General features: G+C 41.6%; 2 protein-coding genes across 9 annotated transcripts in view; one reads left to right on the forward strand and one right to left on the reverse strand.

Moving 5' to 3' along the window:
* LOC133403262 (twinfilin-1-like) overlaps positions 1-6560 on the forward strand; it is a 12286-nt gene extending 5726 nt beyond the window's left edge. For all 5 annotated transcript variants that reach the window (XM_061678014.1, XM_061678015.1, XM_061678016.1 and 2 more), the window contains 6 exons: positions 1081-1176; positions 1268-1372; positions 2503-2628; positions 3960-4110; positions 4212-4333; positions 5460-6560. In XM_061678014.1, the coding sequence (XP_061533998.1) occupies positions 1081-1176; positions 1268-1372; positions 2503-2628; positions 3960-4110; positions 4212-4333; positions 5460-5627 (768 nt within the window). In that variant the 3' untranslated portion in view covers positions 5628-6560. The remainder of the gene's footprint in view (positions 1-1080; positions 1177-1267; positions 1373-2502; positions 2629-3959; positions 4111-4211; positions 4334-5459) is intronic.
* irak4 (interleukin-1 receptor-associated kinase 4) lies at positions 3659-18310 on the reverse strand. Of its 4 annotated transcripts, none has more exons than XM_061678010.1 (12): positions 18073-18310; positions 15613-15758; positions 14436-14609; positions 12749-12909; positions 12603-12667; positions 12423-12537; positions 12238-12347; positions 11182-11368; positions 10544-10606; positions 10305-10469; positions 7010-7074; positions 3659-4309 (listed from the first exon to the last, which is right to left on the reverse strand). In XM_061678010.1, exons 1-11 carry the CDS (start codon positions 18231-18233, stop codon positions 7018-7020), a joined length of 1404 nt encoding a protein of 467 aa, XP_061533994.1. In that variant the 5' UTR covers positions 18234-18310; the 3' UTR covers positions 3659-4309; positions 7010-7017. The 4 variants fall into 4 exon arrangements, with proteins under 4 accessions (XP_061533994.1, XP_061533995.1, XP_061533993.1 ...); XM_061678011.1 differs by lacking the exon at positions 3659-4309 and adding an exon at positions 5110-6326 and having other exon boundaries at positions 18094-18310; XM_061678009.1 differs by lacking the exon at positions 3659-4309 and adding an exon at positions 5110-6326.
* Positions 18311-20910: the final 2600 nt, after the last annotated feature.

Raw genomic sequence — 20910 nt, forward strand, 5'->3', positions numbered from 1 at the left:
ACCTTGACGCAGTTTTATTTTATTTTTAATCAAGCCGATATTTGAACGTTTCCTCCTCAGCATCGAGCTAAACTAGTACGGCATTTGTTAATATATTTAGGATTTGTTTCTTCTTCATTCCGGTAATTCAATGCATTTATGATAGTGACTAAAGGCTTCTTTATACTTGCGAGGACGGCGTCCGCACTGACGTCACTGCGGCTGTCTGTCCCTTTCGCAGTTTGCCTTTAATCTCGAGCGCAACCCACGCGCACAGTTTTGAAAATCTACTGCAGTTCACCTCCAAGTCTGGAGGTGTCGCTACGGCTGGTATTGGCTAGGACACCACAGGGTGGAGTTTCCTCTGCATTTTTTGGGGGCCATTTCCGGTAGTCGTTTTTACTTTCCTTTCAGTAACAACGAACAAAGCAACAACAACGGCGACCGTGGAAAAAGTGTGTCTGCTAGAACAAATGGACCTAGATGACCAGATGATACGTTTAATTATGCTGCAAAATTGATCAAGAAGGCAGCGGCGTAGATGGTATGCAGAACCAAGGGGCATGCTGAGTACGTCATCACATGCTGTGACTAAAACGGACCAATCACGAGAGATCATCTCCCCGGCGTTCGACGCGCAGCAACCATTTTTTTTGCCGTGCGCGCGTCAAGCTACGCAGAAGGGCCGCGCGGGGCAATTCGTCGGTCACGTGATGCAATGCGGGCGTGAGAGTATAAAGAGGCCTTAAGGCCGATGTACTGAATATTTTATACGGAGGAAGAAAAACAGTAGGATTGACTGGGAGAGAAAACAAAGGGTGGGGGTGGATCGGAGTGTGATTCTGTAAACTTTCGGCCTGGGATCAATCTCTGTAGGAGTGGAAAGGAGCGAGATTTGTTTTGTTTTTTCAAAATTGGGATTTTTAAGGAGTTTTTTAAAATTATTTTTTTAAATACTCTGGATTTGGCGCAATTTTTTTAGAACACCCGGGATTGGGAGGGAGTGGGAGCAATCTCTGTGGGTAGCGGTACGAATCTAACTTGTATCACAAGGCACCATTATACCTTGAAAAATGACCACTTGTTTGTAATTTTTAACAGGTGAGAAACAAAATGCTATTTGCTGCTACCAGAGCCACACTGAAGAAAGAGTTTGGGGGAGGCCACATCAAGGATGAGATTTTTGCCACCACAAAGGTTGGTCACTACTCATCAGATACCAGCAGATGAAGTCAAAATCTCCTTTTGTGGGTTAGCTGTCATGGTAACTAATGCTTTTGTCTTGCAGGATGAGCTAAACCTTAGTGGATACAGGAAATATTTGATCTCGCAGTCAGCTCCGCTGCCCTTCACTGCTGCTGAGGAGGAGCTGAGACAGATTAAATTACACGAGGTGCACACTCGGATCAGCCCATTCTCCCACAGTCCTAAATGTTAGCTACACAGTCCACATGAACAGGCGTGGCATACAATAGCCAACCGCAGATTCCCAACGCTATTCCCTCTAATCACATCTGCGGTGTTATGTGTCAAAAGTAGACGAGTGCTGCGTCCTTCCAGAACAGCACAAGGTCAGCAGGAGCGTGCTTGTCCGGCACTAACTGCGCAGTGCAAAGACGCTGACTCATTAGAATGGCAGAGTAAGCAAAAGAGAGGAGTGTTTTAGGCTAATGCAGGTCACACCCATATCGAAACCTCATTCTTCCCGCGTGAGAGCTGTGTGCAAAGAATTGTGCACAGTTTTTAGACTCTTCCCAATCTTATGACATCCAATACAAGAGGACTTTCTCTTTGACAATATGGAAGTGTTTACGGACATCCAAGCCTAAGTAAAGGCAACAAAACACACACGAAGCGAGGGGGTGTGTTTGCGCAGCTCGCTTGTGGGCGGTAACATTAAGAATTTAGATTCTTGGCAGCGTAAGCAGCTGGATGTACGACCTGCAGTCCTGTTTCATATGCGAGGTTCAGCAAACATAAGGTTTCCGTGGCTTTTTAATTTAATTGGCTGCGCTATTGCTAAAATATTAACACAGTTCCACTCAAGTTTTTTCAGCCTTTAGCGAGTGAGACGAAAAACTCATCAACGTCCCCATTTTGACTTTTGTAAGAATGGCAGTTACTTATTCCAAAATACCATCAAATACTTTTGACACCTTGAAAGAACATTTTTGACTCTGAGACTTATTTTTTGGGGGAAAACATTTACATCATGTGAAACAAAATAGAATGTATTATTTTAAAAAATATATTGTTTTTATTTATCCATCCATTTTCTGTACCGCTTATCCTTTTATTTAAAAATTACTCTTATTAAATCGTATTGTCAAATATAAATACAAAAATCAAAAGTCATAATTTTACAAAGTAATTGAGTGAAGAGTGAGAAACAATGCATAAGATATTAAGAGCAGATTTTCATACTTTTATGACAAAGTAGTACTAATTTTATAATATAATTTATACAATTTGTGTGTTCTGCATCTTAAGCTTCTCTCTTCTGTGCATCTACGGGGTGTTCAGGTGCAGACTGATATTAGCGTGGACACCAAGCACCAGACCCTCCAAGGCGTGGCCTTCCCCATTCACCAAGCTGCCGTCGCAGCACTGGAGCGCTTCAGGGACAAGGAAATCAACTACGTGCAACTGGTGAGTATTAAGAGCGGCCCGAAAGTGTGAGCGAGCAGGTGACCTCGCATTGGACAGTCCGTCAATCTGCGCTTTGTCACGTCCTCTTTGGAGACATTGTGTAAGGGTGGACACAATGGCTTTTTCATTAGACCCAAAAGGCCTTTGTGTGGGTTGTTGTCATAGTGCCATATGATCTGATCAGTGCCCGGTACAAAACGATAATTGTGCTTGAGCTTTGTTCTGATTTACTATTTGTCCCAAGGCAAATATTTGAATTCAAAATCTCTTCCAGGGCCCAATTTTCCCCATCAGCGCAGTCACATTCTTAACAATCATACAAGTGTTAAAATTTGAAACAGTTCCTGTGTGTCATAATAAAAGGTCTCTGAAATGAAGTCAAAATACACAAAGGATAAAAAAAATTCTAGCACACTTAGCATCCACTTGTCACACTGTTTTTTGGGGTGCGATTCTGTCTTATGCAAATGCACAGAACCGCTTTTGTTTCTGTGGCAACCCAGGGAGGCGTGGTGCTAGGGCATGCGACAGAGTGGCTACTCAGCGTTGTCAAATTAGCGAGTCTACAAAAACACAAGTGTGAACTAAGGAGAGGGCCCCCCACATTGATACCATGTGATCCCCCCCAGTCATCACTTCATTACCAAGTCGCTCAGTTACACTCGTCACTTAGTGTGCAGATCCGTATATATGGCATACGTAGCAGAGACATGGCTACCCGCAAATCCCACCGCATCAATAACTTCATCAAGCAATCGAATATTTTTTTTGCTAATCAGCCGGTCACACTGTTATCTAATGCTACTCTGTGCGTCCAACAAAACCGAATGCATCTCTACTGAGATTTTGGCTTTGACATGATAGAGTTTTAATATTTTTTATCCATCTGTGGCGTGAAAGTGGATCTTAACCCAGCCTAGCTACCAAGTCATAATTGTAGAAACTGTTGTGGTGGGCAGTTATGTAAATTAGCCCCACTGTTACATCGCAATAATACAGAATGGCTCTTTTAAAGACATTTTCTGAAAGAGATGGCTCACAAAATATTTATTCGGTTGTTTAATTTCACATTTCACTGGTGGGAAGGCACTCCAGACACACAATTATTTACATACAAGCCATTAACAAGAAATTGCCATAACGTCCCCTTTAACACACAATTGTGACTTTCGAAGTGCTTTTTTTCCTCTTTCCCCCATGTAAATTTGCGTTGATTTCTGAATAATGCAACCTCAACTTTAGAGGTTCTACTGTAGTTGGTCAGTTGTAGTCCAGCAGGTTTATTATACTGAAGCCAACTTTTCCACACTTTTCTTTTCCTTGGCCACCAGCGAGTAGAGGCTGAACAGGAGCTGATCTGCTTGTGCAGCACTGAGCCAACAGAGCTGAAAGACCTGCCGTTGAGGATCCCCAAAGATGCCCCGCGCTACCACTTCTTCCTCTACAAGCATTCTCACGAGGGCGACCGCTTGGAGTCCACGGGTGAGTCGACTCGTGTGTGTGTGTGTGTGTTTGTGCGCATTTTCTCTCCACCTGCAAAGCACTTTTCAACCAGGTGTAATCGTCATCGCTTTCTTTTCAAGTCTTTATTTATTCCATGCCGGGATACAAGTGCAGCATCCGAGAGAGGATGCTCTATTCCAGCTGCAAAAACCCTCTGGTTGACATGGTGGAGAACCAACTGAAGATAGAGATTGAGAAAAAGGTGAAGGAACTGTTTATTCTCACAATGTATTAATGTGTTATAATGCACCGCATCTTGCTGAGGGGTATTGTTAACATTTTTGCCCCTTTGATGAAGCTAAATAGGGTCAAATAACTACTTTAAACAGCTCTCAGTATGATATGGGTTACTAGGGCCACACAGAGAAGAAAAAAAAATAGGAGACGACATAGGACGAGAGAGTTTTTTTATTTTAAGAGAATATATTTTTGTAATACAACAGGTAATATTGCTGGGATAAAAAGCTTGGATTTTAAGACAATAACATTGTATTTTTCATTGAAAAGTTGTACTTTTAAGTGATTTAAGTTGTAATATAGTATTAAATTTTTTTAATGTTAGGAGAATAAACTCAGAATATTACAAGAATTTTTTTTTTTTGTTATAAGAAAATGAATTTATACCGTAATTATACAAGAAAAAAATCATTACATACAGTAATGTAATAACTTAATTTTACAAAAATAAAAATACATTTGTAATATGAAATCAAAGTTTCAATAAGAGGGCAGAAAGGTTGTGATTTTACAGGAATAAAATTGTAATCAGAAAAAAGGCAATTTTATAAATGAAATTATATTAGAAGAAAAATTTGCTTTAATATCACAAGAAAAACAGAAGTAGACTGGAATAATAGTTGTATTTTCACATTTTTTTTTTTTTCAAAGAATGAGACGACGTCAGAATTCTATAATCTAAAGGGCATCATTTTGAGAATAAAGTTGCCATTTCATAAGAAAAACGTCATGAGAAAAAAGTTGTAGAATTGGGGGAAAGTTATAGTTTTAAGAGAATACAATTGTAATACAAACTTGAAATTGTAGCATGAGGGAAGGCTGTCTAAAGTGAATAAAACAGTAATAGAAGAACAAAAAGTTAAATTAGAAGAAAAATAACATTTATTATGAGGGGGGGAAAAAAGGGTAACAGTGTTAAGCATAAAACTGTTGAGGAACTTGTCAGTGTACTACAATGTATTATTCATAAACAATGGAATTCATGTTTTGTCATATGAAGAGCATTCCTGTGAGAACTCTTTTTGTTGAGTTTGTTTGATCACCAACAAATCCTATAATAATCATATGCTTGTTTTCTATTGGTCCTTTAGTTGGAAATCGACAACGGAGACGACCTGACCAGTGACTTCATGTACGACGAGGTGCATCCCAAGCAGCACGCACACAAGCAGGCCTTCGCCAAGCCCAAAGGCCCTCAAGGGAAGCGGGGCGGCCGTCGCATCACCCGACCCCCCGCCGACGGCCAGGAGGACGATTAAATTAGACCTCGGCACCTACACCATGTGCATGTTCCATAGTGGAACATTCCTGAGATTGGGGCGATAATATTTGCTTGTTTTAACACACAAAGAATTGAGACGACCACCTCACATTCCCATCCACAGAGCCAGCTATGCACGCCGAGGACAACTGAGCAATGGCACATTTCAGCAGTTTCCATTTGTAGCTTGCCAAACGGAAGCCTATTAATCTCTGTGATTACTTTCCCAATGAATCAATGTTGAGCTCCTTCCCCACATCTTAGTGTGACTAATGTGAACTTGCGCCAATTTGAAAACGACCCACCCTCCATTTTGTTTTCAGTTCACACACCCAATTTCCCAACTTGCATTCCTTAAATTCTATCACTTATTGTGTTTGTGCACAACCTATAGGTGCTCCGAAAGCAGAGATGTAATGATCCAACCCGTGTCTCCTGATTTATTTTAACAGTGCATTTTATATTGAATTTTTTTGTTTTGATATAACTGGTTTACATGGAGAGAAAAACAAAATCATCTGCTGAGAAACTTATTTTTCTATGCAAGTGCTGTAAATGTACATAATGTAGCCGTGTGTGTGTGTGTGTGTATGTGTGTGTTCTGGTGATCACGTCGCTGAGGGGCTTCCACTAAAATGTCATCCATCAAAAATCATGTTCCATCGACCATGATCCCAGAGAGAGGGAGGGAGCCTTGCTACGGAATAGGAAAGGGAATATTTGCGTTGATCAAAATGTTGCCACAGCCACTCGTCTACTGATGACTTAACATTAGGCAAACTACCAAGCTCACCTCATGTTCGAAGCTGGGGATGAAAATCCCACAGTATTCAGTGTCATTAGAACAAGAGAAGAAAATCATGTTTGGTCTTATTTGTTTTCTTACAAATCTTTTTTTCTTTTTAAGAGGAATAAAAATATTTAAATTGCACATCCTCTGTATTTATTTCTTATAAGGCTTCGTATGGATTTTTACCCTTAAGCAACAAAAATGATTAAGTTGCTGAAATAAAAAAAAGTAGTAACCATGCAGTTTCAGTGCCATAACTATCATAAAAGTGATCAAAGTCATCACTTTTGAAAGCATTTTAATTAGTGCATTTTGATCGAGGTGCTCTGAATTTCACCCCATGAGCAAAGGTTCGAGAGTATTTCTATTTACAAATGACCCAAGCTTAAAAAGTTTGTAGACCTCGAATATAGATCATGGATCAGCACTAGAGGCGAGTAACCAGTGGTGCACTGACCTGTAGTAGCTCAAGCTTATATATCCTAAATGAATAAGGTTTGCATGATATAAAGTGACACGCATTTAAAAACACATTACATTGTATATATATATATATATACACTGTACATGTTCATAATGTATATAGTCACCTTCAGTCCTATGCACAAGACTCCAGTGAAATGTTTTTGATCACTCCATTGAGCTTAGACAGCACCTGTTGACACAAACGCCACTGTTAGTAGTGAAATGATGTGACTTAGGCATCGTCCAGGCCAACATGCATACTTAAGCACTAGGATTCTCTCACTTTTTGGGTCCAGAGCCCCATTACATGGGAGGATTTTGTCCAAGATACCCTCATCGCCCTAATGGCAGTTAAATACAACTACTACATATGTATACCCCAAAATACATTAGGAATTTTAAAGTTGCCTATTTTTGAGAGAGAAAGAAAGTTACAACAATAAATTCATGCTTTTGGAGAAAACAATATAGTACTCCAATTGTTACTACTGTTTTATGCATAACATAGATCAAAATGAGCCTGTGACCTGGTTTAAGTTTGACATTATGCAGTTTGTCGATTGAATGCAAAAGACAAATGCATAAGGCTCCCAAATTGAGCAGATCAGATTTCTGTGTATTTGTGACGTGAATAGTTAACTCATTATTGAATGCAAAAGACGATAAACGTATACGGCTTCCAAATCGAGCTGATCAGATTTCTATGTATTTGTGACGTAACTATTTGACTCATTATTTAAATATCTGCCCACTTGGTAAGTTGCGACATGCTCACTCTACAAAAATTGCTGAGTGACAACATGGCTGTATCTTTGCGCAAAACGTAAACCTTGCGTCACTTGCCAAACTCAGAGGAGATAAGGATTGAATGGCTTCAATTTATTTTTGGGAGAAATTCCTACGTATTTCAGAACCATAATTGTGCTGTGTTGCAGCCCATGTTGTGGAAGATGGCTTGGTAAACAAAAGCTTTCACACACTCCTAGGAGGAAGTGCATTTCCGGGTTTGGTGCGAGTGAGCCGGCTGGCTGTGCAACTGTCACAAGCAGTATATAAAAAGCATACGTCGTGTTTTACAACGATACTTAACTATATTTATAATGTTGAATGTAACGGTAGTCACTGTCACCAAAATGTTTGCAACAGATGAATGCCGGCCCGTGATGACATAGTGATTGAACGGGACATTTTTCTCAACATAATCTCTCTTTTACTTCACTCACATGACACGTCCCCGACTCTGCGGGTTGTGACTTGTGAGCAGTGGGCGAACAATCCAACGCTCGGTGAATTCTGCTCCACGATGATAGCAACCCCCGCATCGAATGAAATGAACGCAAGGTTGCTATGAATGCTTGGCCCGGCCGGTGCCGTTCGCCAAGGGGAAATCAGAGTCAAGCTGTTTTTCACAGTTAAACTGGGGAAGATGACCAATCTAATCAGAGCAAAGTGTATTTGCATCGCATATTAATGATAAATACAGCCATCTCAACGGTCAGTCATTTAAGACCAACATAAATAGTTTGAAAAATAACTTTCTCGGGCATTTTCAACCCCAACCAATCAAAACCCCCCAAAAGGACAAAGATTATAAAAAAATAATTTTAAAATTTGATGGAATGGAACATTAAAGAAAAGCTTTATTCAAGCAATTATGTCAAATTGATGTGGTTTCACAATCATATCAGGACTTCTAATTGGCCCAAAGCTAAAGTAGGGAGGAGAATTTTAGTTTCCTGCGAATTTTGTCACAGGCAGTCGCCATGTGTTCCACTGGTACAGATAGGTCGAAAAGGTTCCAGAGAGGAATTTACACGCTATGATTACTGATTTGATTTAAATATTTTATTTACAGATATACAGTGTATTGTAGTGTAATATAAAAATGTTTACCGTACGATATGACATGTACAGTGGGTATGGAAAGTATTCAGATCCCCTTAAATGTTTCCCTCTGTTATAGTGCAGCAATTTGCTAAAATCATTTAATTTTTTTCTACATTAATGTACACACAGCACCCCATATTGACAGAAAAAAATTAATTGTTGAAATGTTTGCAGATTTATTAAAAAAGAAAAACTGAAATATCTATTAGATATATATTATATATTAGAAGGTGAACCTTCGGCCCAGTCTGAGGTCCTGAGCACTCTGGAGAAGGTTTTCATCCAGGATATCCCAGTACTTGGCCGCATTCATCTTTCCTTCGATTGCAACCAGTCGTCCTGTCCCTGCTGCTGAAAAACATCCCCACAGCATGATGCTGCCACCACCATGCTTCACTGTTGGGACTGTATTGGACAGGTGATGAGTGACGTGTGGTTTTCTCCACATGTACCGCTTAGAATTAAGGCCAAAAAGTTTTATCTTTGTCTCATCAGACCACAGAATCTTATTTATCACCATCTTGGAGTCCTTCAGGTGCAAACTCCATGTGGGCTTTCATGTGTCTTGCACTGAGTAGAGGCTTCCGTCGGGCCACTCTGCCATAAAGCCCCAACTGGTGGAGGGCTGCAGTGATGGTTGACTTTCTACAACTTTCTCCTATCTCCCGACTACATCTCCGGAGCTCAGCCACAGTGATCTTTGGGTTCTTCTTTACCTCTCTCACCAAAGCTCTTCTCCCCTGATTGCTCAGTTTGGCCGGACGGCCAGCTCTAGGAAGAGTTCTGGTCATCCCAAAACGTCTTCCATTTAAGGATTATGAAGGCCACTGTGCTCTTCGGAACCTTAAGTGCAGCAGAAATTTTTTTGTAACCTTGGCCAGATCTGTGCCTTGTCCACAATTCTGTTTCTGAGCTCTTCAGGCAGTTCCTTTGACCTCATGATTCTCATTTGCTCTGACATGCAATTGTGCGCTGTAAGGTCTTATATAGACAGGGGTGTGGCTTTCCTAATCAAGTCCAATCAGTATAATCAAACACAGGTTAAGGTGTAGAACCATCTCAAGGATGATCAGAAGAAACCGACAGCACCCATTTATTATTTAAGTTCATATTAACATATTGTAAAATATAATATAATAGGAGTGCCCCCCCACCACCACCATTACTCCAAATGAGTCTGTGGCCGGAAGTCAATAATTAATATGTTATAGATTATATATAAATATTAAAAATATTCGTGTTGTTTGGAGTCTTTCTGGTTATGTGTGTTTGTTTTGGCAGAGATGCTTCTTTGTGTTCCTGACAAAATCAAAATGTTCCTGACAAAATATCTAGAATGTTCCTGGAGAGGTTGGCATCTCAGTTGGTTCATTATTTTTTTTATTGCCACGCTGGTCCCCATATGTATTGCAGTATTCACTTTTGTAATTGATACAACATAATTTATTGCAAATCATTTAGTGAACCCTCAATCTACAGCTCACGGATCCCTGGGGGTCCAGGGACCCCGGTTTGAGCACCACTTTAGCATACCTGCGTGATAAGCGGCCGTCTGTTCTTCCTCTCGTGGAGACAGCTGCCAGCCAAAGAGTACACGTCATCCACCTGGCTCATGTCCCAGTCGTTCATGCTCTTGTCTACAAAGGCCTCCAGAGTGAGGTCCTCATCTTCGTCATCGATGTCATGCCTCATGTCCATCTGCCACAGTGAGAAAGTGTCATGTTTTGAGTAAATCAGTTAATACTGTGATAAGCGCTTACAATTGTTATTACCAAAAGCTGCGGCTCACGATTTTCATCTGCTGGAGAGAGTCCGGACAATATTTCTAACAGCACCTGTCGACGCCAAAGACAATCAAGTCGGAGTTCATGGGGAGCATTATATGGAAAAAGGAAAATGTGCTGACTTCTGAATTAATGTAGGTGTATTAAGTCAAAGTGTGAATTAGTTATATCATCAGAATAACAACATACAGTGGGAGAAATAATTATTTGATACCCTGCTGAATTTTCAGTCTTCAATTTTTATGGTTATTTACTGATTATGGTAATTGACATGCAAAATTGCATAAACAATCATCTCCCCACCCATGAAGACACATGTACAGGACTGTCTTCAGGTTTTTCAGTGGACGTCTAAATGTCTTGGGGGGGAAAAAGTGCTGTGCCGTGGGCAGATGAACCCAGAGTTGCGTTATTTGGCATCAAATCGACCCGCCGTCTTGGATGATGAAATAATGCCATTATGACCCAAAGAACATGAATGATGTGCAATTAGAACATGACGAGCTCTAGAACAGAACCCTGAGGGACTCCTACCCACAAGTCACAAGGACACCTGATCATTATTTGGGGTATAGTCTGTCAAACTTTAAGAGACCACTGTGTGGGGGTGTCAGTCTACAGCCTACCACTCCAAAGCTGAAGACATCTGATTTCGGTGTGATCTCCCCTCTCAGCGCCTCGGGTGCCATGTATGCGCAGGTACCGACGATCCTTTCTGTTATCATGGTTGTTGCCGTCCGTTTGGCTGAGGCTCTTGTCAGGCCAAAGTCTGAGATTTTGGCCACCAAATTTTCATCTAACAGGATATTTGCACTGTGGGGGAAAAACTGAGTTTGTAGATGCTTAGTGTCATTGGTGAGTAGTGACTCATACATTTTGAACTCACATTTAAATACAGTTTGACATTTTGGGTGTGATATGCTCACTTGAGCGAGAGGAGTCGTGTGCCCCCCCCCCCCCCCCCCCCCCCCCATCACCAACACCACCACCACTCCAAATGAGTCTATGGCCAGAACTAGCTAGGTCACTCATCAACATCTTACAATTCTTACAATGTGACAACCAGTACAATACGAGTTGAAAGATAATATAATAACTTGCAAAGCAGCATTAGGAAATCCTGCAAGGCTTAATATTATCTTGACACTACACCATACGTTCCCACCTCCATAAACATTATTTTTAGTTATATTAATATGCAGTGCAGAACTTATTTTTTCACTTGTATGACATTTACGAACGATAAGCAGTACGGAAAATGGATAGATATTGTTTGTTGCATGTTAATAAAGGCATATGATGTCAACAGTTTGAAATTGGAACACATTATAGGAGGCCCTTGGTTTAGTTTTCTATTATGGCAACGTAATGAAAATGTATACTTTTCGGCATAGTCTAACACAGTAATCAAGTCATACTTACAGTAACTATTTGTATGAAAAAACTTCTAATCCATAAATATTAAACAATCCAAATGAAAATCAGTAAGTATGTTGATAAGTGTCCCCAGAACGAATCAGGTTTTACCTTTAATTTCATAGTACTTGTAAAAGTACAAAACACTGAATGGTAAAAAAAAAAAAAGAAAGAAAAAGAAAAAAATACTAAGATAGGTTGTTATAACAACATAATAATATCCCTTTTATGAATTAACAGGTACCCTGACTTGTCACTTTATTTACCTTTTTATATCTCTGTGGACATGATGGTTGCTGTGCAAATACTCCACACCTCTTGCTGTGCCGCCAGCTATCAAGCACCTCTGTCGCCAGGACAGTGGAGGACTTCCTTCCTAAAAGAACAAAACAAAGCACACAGAAATGTCAAAGTGCAAGACCACAGAAACTGCGCAGTAGATGGCACTCACAAAGCAAGCCAGTCTGTCCAGCAAGGATCCATTAGCCATGAAGGCATAAACCAAACATGGGTACTGTCCATCACATGAGTAGCCCACCATGTCCACCAGGTTCTCATGTTTCAACCTGTCAAAAAGTTTTGTTAGTATGGATTTCTTTCTCTAGGGCTAGACATTTGTTTACAAACTTACACTGTCAACGTTTGGACCTCCTGGTTAAACTGAATTTGCAGCTCATCAGAAAATACGTCATCAATCTGCACAAATCCTATTTATCACTACCACTTGACAAGATGTGCACCAGCAGTGATTGGTAGCACAGGGACTTTTTTACTCACCGGGTTGAGTTTTTTAACTGCCACGGGTTTGTCCCGCAGGAAACCTTTGAAGACGGTCCCAAAGCCTCCTTCTCCGAGCTGGCAGCCGCCGTCGGACATGGGGCGTTCGTCAAAGTTTCCGGTAATTTCCATCAGCTCATTGTATGAGAAACTGGTGAAACCTGAAACACAGTGGCAAAAAGAAATGTGTTAATCCATTGATACTTTGAGGATCATGGTATTACTTTCATTCATCCATCCATTTTCTCTAGTGCTTGTCTGTATTAGGGTCACGGGTGAGTAAGAGCCTATTTCGGGTGCAACGCAGGGTAGGGTGCACACTAGACTCAGAACTGTGAGGTTGGCACCAAACACAACCACGATTCTGTTTTACTGCCCTCTGCTGCATTCTTCCTGCAGTTAGACAGGGCTGTTCACCACAATATATTCAAAATACTATATAACATTAATAAAATGAGGAAAAAAGTAAAGAAAAAACCTGACGGATATGTTGTGATATGATAGAGGTGGGCCTGTCGCCATTGCTTCCACTCCTCTGGCGTGAGGCTGGTGCGGCCAAGTTGAGTTTGAGACACCAGACAGAAAAACTACAGCGATGGCAAAGTTGGTGATGAAGGAGGGTCCACAAGGGCAGGCTCGATGATGGCAACCCATCATTCCATGCCTCTTCTTCCGTCGCCGAACCTGGATGCGTAGATCCACTCCAGAAGCCAACTCGATCATCCCGTCCAGTGTGGCCAGAAGAGGATGCGGCACCAGTTTATCCTTGATGTATTCAGCCAGGCCGTGGAGGAAAGCGTCACAGAGGGCTGAAGAATTCCGCTTTTGCTTTGATGAGCCTTGGTGCGGTAGTCAATGGCAAAGTTTGCCACCGTCTGGTTCCCCTGCCACATGTTCATTAAATCCCAAGCATTATCGGTACCAAAAGTCCCTATGCCAAAAGCTCTGCAGAGGTCCTCGGAAAACAATTGGAAGGACCAGGCGGGCCCGTCCCATTAGCTGGTTGATGGTGAAGGCTACCTTGGCTTCCTCTGAGGCGGGTTGGGTGCGGTTGTAGGTGGAATATCAAAGAGTAAGTAGTTTGTCAGAAAGGGACCATAAGTCTCAGGACCCCATCTGGGGTTTGGCTTGAGTGCAGTAGCCAGTGGTGCTGCAGAAGTGGCTGGAACAACTGGCTGAGCTAGAGCGACCGTTTCGCTGTTGCATCTTGGTGGCTAATCCCTGTGGCCATCAGCTGATTGTCTTGTTTCGACAGCGGTGGCCATCATCGTTTTGTGTTGCTGGAGGACAGCCCCAATCCTCTCAAAGCGCTTTTGCGGTGAGATGGTTTGTCCTGGGTCCATGACTGGTCAGATTGTACAGACACAGGGTGATTGTGGTACAGGACCCAAGTGGAGCACACTTAACCACCGGAATAGTTGTAAATGACTAATATTGTAGCACTGATGAGTTGCACAAGGAAATGAAGGCTCTTTTGGCTTCCAGAAGAATTAGCTTTATAGATTAGTTAGTAGAAACATGCGAGCAAATCCGTCAAATCCTCTGATTTGACCCCACGTGCCAGTTTAAATGTCCCTCTGCTCTTTCATCAAATATGTTCTTTTAATCTTTAAAGATAAATGATAATTGTTACTGGAAAAGTCTCTTTAGGTGAGCGAAAGGCACATAAATGAAGTAAATTTTCAACCTTGTGCGTGGTCTGGTTCACCATTCTCCAGCTGGACTGGAGTCTGACGTTCATCGGCAACAGGCGCTAACGTCATCTCTGTCTGAACCATCTTCAAAGTCGGCAAAGTTGGATGTGTGCTGTTGGGTTCTGCTGTAGGAGAGACACGTTGTGTCTCTACAGAGAATACCTCTTCTAGTGAAGAAAAAGATACAAAATGTCCTTAAAATTTTTATTAACGGTAAAAATCTCTCTTGAGATCGTGCGACAGCATCTCAATCGGGTTGAGGTCAGGACTTTGACTGGGCCACTCCAGAACACGTATTTTCATCTTCTGAAGTCATTCTGTTGCTGATGTGCTTCTGTGTTTTGGATCATTTTCCTGTTGCAACAGTGCTGAACTTCCTCCATTTACAATTTGTCTAACCATGGACTGATGAACATCAAGAATTTTATAGATACAGTACTTTTGGAATCTTTTCCAGCTTTATACAAGTCAAAAATTCTTAACGTTTTGAGATTTTTTTTGAGCGAGGCATAGTACACATCTGGCAAATGCTTCTTGACAATTCTAAACTGGTGTGTGTTTTCTAGTTGCCAGAGCAGCTTTAAGCCACACCTCCAATCTTGTCTTATTGATTGGATTCCAGGTTGGGACACACCTGACTCTGATTAGCTCTTGGAAAATTCATAGCCAAGAGGTTCACTTACTTTTTCCTCCCTGTCCTGTTATTGTTTACATGTGACTTTCAATCAAAATATGAAAACATATCAATTGTTTGTGTGGTATTAGTTTAAGCAGTCACTGTTTTTTGTGTGTGTGATTTAGATGAAGATCAGACCACATTTTATGCAGAAATGTAAGAAATTCCAAAGGGTTCACATACTTTTTCCTCCCACAATGTATGCAGTATTTTTGTGTTACCCTTCTATGGGTTTCCAACCTTCATCTGAAGTTGGTTTTGACATGCACACCACTGTAATTCATTAAAACTATCATGGTCACAGATGACCACTGTCCAATTGTTTGTTATACTGTCCATGTTTATGTATGTAATGTAAATCTCAACAAAAACAGATTCCCATCATAAGATGGTATATTTTAAAGGAGTAAGATACACTGCAACGGGCTCCATGCTATTGCTACAGCCAGGTGTCATTTATTTATCATCACCCAAAAACAGATGAGCCCTCCTACCAGGTAACAGCACGCTGGCGGCTGCCAGTAACTTTCGACTCTTGAGAATGTCTACCAATTCTCCCACTGTGGCATTGAATATGCCCCAGTCATGCAGCAGCTCCACCGTGGGGCTCTTACCACGAGCAACAAGGCCCTCAAATCGCCTGCAAACACACATTAAACAGAACACATTAATTATTGAAATGGGCTTCAAGTACCTGCACAAAAAAATGCTTAAAAGCATCCATCTATTTCCAACACCGCTTATCCTGGTTAGGGTCGCGGGGCGCTGGAGCCTATCCCAGCTGACTTCGGGTGAAAGGCGGACTACACCCTGAACTGCTCGCCAGTCAGTCGCAGGGCACATATAGACATGGACAACCGTTCACACTCACGTTCACACCGTCACTGAGTGGAAACTAAACCTACGTTGCCCGCACCAAAGTCAGGCAAGTGTTCCACTACACCATCAGTGACTGCTTAAAAACATCGAGGAGAAAATATGCTATGTTTTTTTTTTATGAACATTGCAGATTGAAGCTCAGATGGATTACATTTTCCTCTTAACTGTTCTTATTCGATTGAATAAGCAGGTACCATTCATACACTCAAATGAACAGAATTAAATCATAAATGAGTATTTGAATAGTTATTAATAGTTAGTTACATAGGTGAGTTTGGATGCTGTCTATATTAGGGATGCACCGATACCAGTATTGGTATAGGTGCCGAAACGGTACGTCTGTACTTGTACTTGTAAAAATGCTGCAAGCAGCACGACTACACCACTGATACCACGTCACCAGCCTGACATATTGTATACCTTCCAGGTAGGCTCCATGTCAGCCATGTGGAGATACTTTAAGGTAAACACAGATGACAACACTTTTAACCAACTGCAAATTATGCTTAGCAAAATGGATGATAAACTCCTCTCGGGCGGCTAAGGTGACCACCCTATCAAGTTGCGATGGCAGGCTGTCCTGCAAGCACAGAATTTCTTGAGCCCCGTCGCCTGCTGTAGCCCCACACCCGTCAAAAAGCCGCAGATGAGGAGGCGGGACCGGTGCGCTCGGCTCCCTTCCCAGGCCATCGTCTACCCCCTAAACTGGAGGCCATCTGATTGAGCATATCTATATAGAATGGAACCGCAATTCAATGGACATGGAACCAATGGACTTCGGATTTAACTGACAGAAAAAAAGTGTCCCGTTGGAACTCAAAATGCCCTTTTGTAGCGAACAAAGTTCGTTAGTTCGAGAATTGGCCGCTGTTAGTTACTGCCGGGCGACACGGCGGGCGACTGGTTAAAACATCTGCATCACAGTTCTGAAGACCTGGGTTCAAATGCGGCCTCGCCTGTGTGGAGTTTGCATGTTCTCCCCGTGCCTGCGTGGGTTTTCTCCGGGTACTCCGGTTTCCTCCCACATCCCAAAAACACGCATTATAGGTTAATTGGAAAATCTAAATTGCCGTAGGTGTGAACGTGAATGCGAATGGTTATTTGTTTATACTGTATGTGTCCTGCGATTGGCTGGGGTCCAGTTCAGGGTGTACCCTGCCTCTCGCCCAGAGTCAGATGGGATATGCTCCAGCTCAACCATGATCCTAGTGAAGATAAAGCGATATGGAAAATTGATGGACGGATAGTTACTGCCGCAATCAACAGAGAGACAGAGGCACTTGTATTTCCACTTGTGCCGCTGTTGTTTACTTGGGTGCTCTCCATGTACAGTGGGCCCCTGTTATTCGCGGGCGATAGGGACCAGGCAGGACGGCGAATAGCGAAAATCTGTGGACAATTGACACCCATTGCAAATGCAGTAAATTAAATGTTTGTTTTTTTTGGGGGGGGGGGGAACTCCAACAATTTTTTAATAAGTGCGAATAAGCATGGATATACCACCAAAAACTGCTTTTAAAAAAGAAACAAAAGTAAAAACTGGAACACAATGGGGGAGGGGGGGTTTATAAAAATCCGCAAATAGGTGAATCCGCGGTTGCCGAACCGCGATTATGCGGCGGTCCACTGTAAAGGCTTCTCTATGGCAGTGATTCCCAACCAGTGTGCCGTGGCACATTAGTGTGCCTTGAGCAATCTTCAGGTGTGCCGTGGGAAATTATCAAATTTTACTTTAGTGCTCAAAAAATAATTCATTTAAAAGAAATAATGTATTTTTGTTCCTCTCTTTATGCCACTAAGGCATAGTGACAGACAGAACAAATCAATGCTCTTCTATTAGATGGATGGAAGTACATACAGTAATTACCGTGTATCAACTTTTTGTGACATTTGTGTTTGTTGGTGTGCCGTGAGATTTTCCAATTGTAAAATATGTGCCTTCGCTCCATAAAGGTTGGAAATCACTACTCTATGGAATCCAATTGTAACGGACCTAGATGGAGGCATATATAATTTAAATATAAGACAGACAGACAAATAGAGAGAGAGAGCGAAAGAGAGAAATAATTACATACTTGACATGACGCTGAGTGTACCTCAACTCGCCATCAGACTTCCGGATGGAAATAATAACGTCCTTCCACCTGTCCTGGGCGTCTAAAAAGTCGGCCACCTGACAAAGTACACTGTAGCGGAGTTTACGTATGTAAGTCAAGCGAGTCACCGAGTCGTTCATTGTGTCACACAATACGAGCTTCGTGAGTGTTTATGCCTCCCTAAGACGACATGTTTTACAAGCGTGGCGGACATTCGTGTGTGTTTTCCAATATTGAGCAACTTCCTCAAACAAGTGAGTTGCCTCCTCCTCCTTGTTTCGCCAACGCGGAAATAAGCCGACGCGGCTATGTAAAAGACTCATTCTGCTCTTTTTAGTGTCTCCAGAATTAGATTAGTTGCACAATATGAACACTACTGCAATGTGTTGTGGTTGTTTTCGATGAAAGTATCTGTTGGGGTTTCAAAAGAGGCGTATGTCTGTGTTGGACAGTCACAGCGTCACGGTGACATCTCGTGGACACCATTGGGATAACACCTGAAATATGTAGCCATCCGTCCAGTTTGAATGGAAATCATGTCAATGTAGATAATGTATGTAATGAGTATTTTGGAAGAATGCCAAATGTGGGTGATGGTGGCGTTACCAATCAAACTCGGTCACCCGAGTTAATATGGGAAGTTGGAAACTGAGCATGAAAATGAACAGATTGCCAAAAAAGCGTAGAAGATGAAAAACCATGAAAAAACCCCATGAAACAGTGTAATAAGGACGTGCATTCCTTTAATCCCCATTTTTAGTGTCCCTCGTATTAAGTTTTAACGTTGTAGTGGATGACACCGTACTCAATAAAAAAGCTCATTTGAAAGGCATTAGTGAGTCTTTAAACTAGAAATGACTGAATCCTCCAACTTTTAATAGTCTTTTTTTTTTTTTTTACATCCTCACAGTGCACATGGTGAGTATTAACCTACATGAAAAGAAGACATCACTACGTAAACTGCAATTAAGCTATTTTGTATTAAAGCGTAATTACGGTCATTAGTAAGTTTCTTTTGGTGTATCCTCATTATTCTTTCATACACATCAACCTGCCTTTATGAGCTCATTCAGCACTCAGCTGGGTGTCATGAAAGTTGTGTAGGTGTGTGCGTGCGTGCGTGCCACTCGATGAAAGTGATTCTGTGCATCCATCCAACCATTTTCTGTACCGCTTATCCTCACTAGGGTCGCGGGCGTGCTGGACCCTATCCCAGCTATCTTCGGGTGAGAGCCGGGGTGCACCCTGAACTGGTCGCCAGCCAATCGCAGGTGATTCTGTGCGGTTACTGTAATATTGGACCTGAGAAAGCAAAAAAGCATAGTCTAAGCCAATGGCTCTTTTACACCAAGTATCGACTTTAGAATTATACAGTTAAAGCATAACACTTTAAATGTAGGGAGAGAATTTTTTTGGGATTTATTTCAAATGTATTGCACATAAAAGTTAAATCAAAATGTACCTGTATAAATGGGTAAAATCAAACATGTAAAGATTAAATGCAAATGTATTGAACTTAAAAGTTAAATACAACTGAATGGTACTTGGGCAGTGATTACCATTCAAGGGCGCATTTGAGAATCAGTGGCCACTAAAAATGTTGCAACCAGGAACGCGTCGCTAGCTTCGCTAGTTTAGCCCACTTAGCTTGCTTGTGTCCCACATTGTAACTAGGCCTCGGCATAACGTTAGCCTTCCGGATAACAGCATACAGTGAGCCCTCACTTTGGTTGGCTAGTTCAGGTTTAAGCCAAAACGCAAAAATCTGCAAGTCATTAAAGCTCACCCACCCCACCCAAACATTTTTCTTAGAATTTCCTATTTTAATAGTTTAACCCCCTAAATATACTACAAACTATGTAATTGTAAAGTAATTGAAGAACCCCAAAACAGGGTTTACAATTGTCTAATGACACCACAAGATGTCAGCCAAGCACTATTTTTATATCAGATATATGAGCACAAAAGCACAATAGGTGTGCTTTTCAGCAACAACGAACGATAAGTTAAAAAAAAAAAAAAGTAAATTCACGAAAATCAAATCGGGACTATGTGAGAGAACACTGTTTTGCAAAATGTTCTACCTATAGTTGGGCATTTACTGCACCTTACTTGCGGAAGCGAGCCAGACCTTTCTCTGTATCATCTTGAGAAGTTCACCACTCTGTTTTCTCCACTGTCAACCCTACAGAAAGCCTCATCGCCTGCCTGTGATTCCTGTACTTTAATTTTAAGTCACTTTTTATTTTAACCTTTAATTCACACTGCTGTTTGCTGTCAAGGCGATTGGCTATGAGCTGGTGGCCCACGCTAGGTGCTCCTCTGCCAACATGGCGCCCTAAAGGAACAGGAACTTTTAGCGGCATCTTTAGCGACGAGATCTTCATTAGGTTTCACAGAATGAACCGTGACTTGAGTAGGTAAGTTAGCAAAGGGTAGGGGTTTACCATACTGTTCATTTTATGAGTAATACAAGTTACATTGGTTAGCTTGGGGCATTCAAAGGTGTTCCTGTTGATTTTGTTCTCGAGAGATTCAACAATGTGGACAGGCCGCCTAGCTTTATCCAGAGCATAGTTTTATCCAGGTTACATTAGGTTAGTCAACGCATATCGTTTAACCATGTTTGCCTTGTAAAAGTACACAAATTGTATCGTTGAATTCATTTGGGCTCTGACAGGAGAGTGTCGGATCTTAGTTTTTTTTTTGCGGTGTGATTGGCCAGTCTCCATAGTGGGGGTGTGGCTTAGTTTGGTGCAAGAAGTCCTACGTGTCTATTAGTGGATTAGCTAGTTTGAACCTTGAATGACAGAAATT

Source organism: Phycodurus eques, chromosome 5 (genome assembly GCF_024500275.1).
Source record: "Phycodurus eques isolate BA_2022a chromosome 5, UOR_Pequ_1.1, whole genome shotgun sequence".
Taxonomy (NCBI): Eukaryota; Metazoa; Chordata; class Actinopteri; order Syngnathiformes; family Syngnathidae; genus Phycodurus; species Phycodurus eques.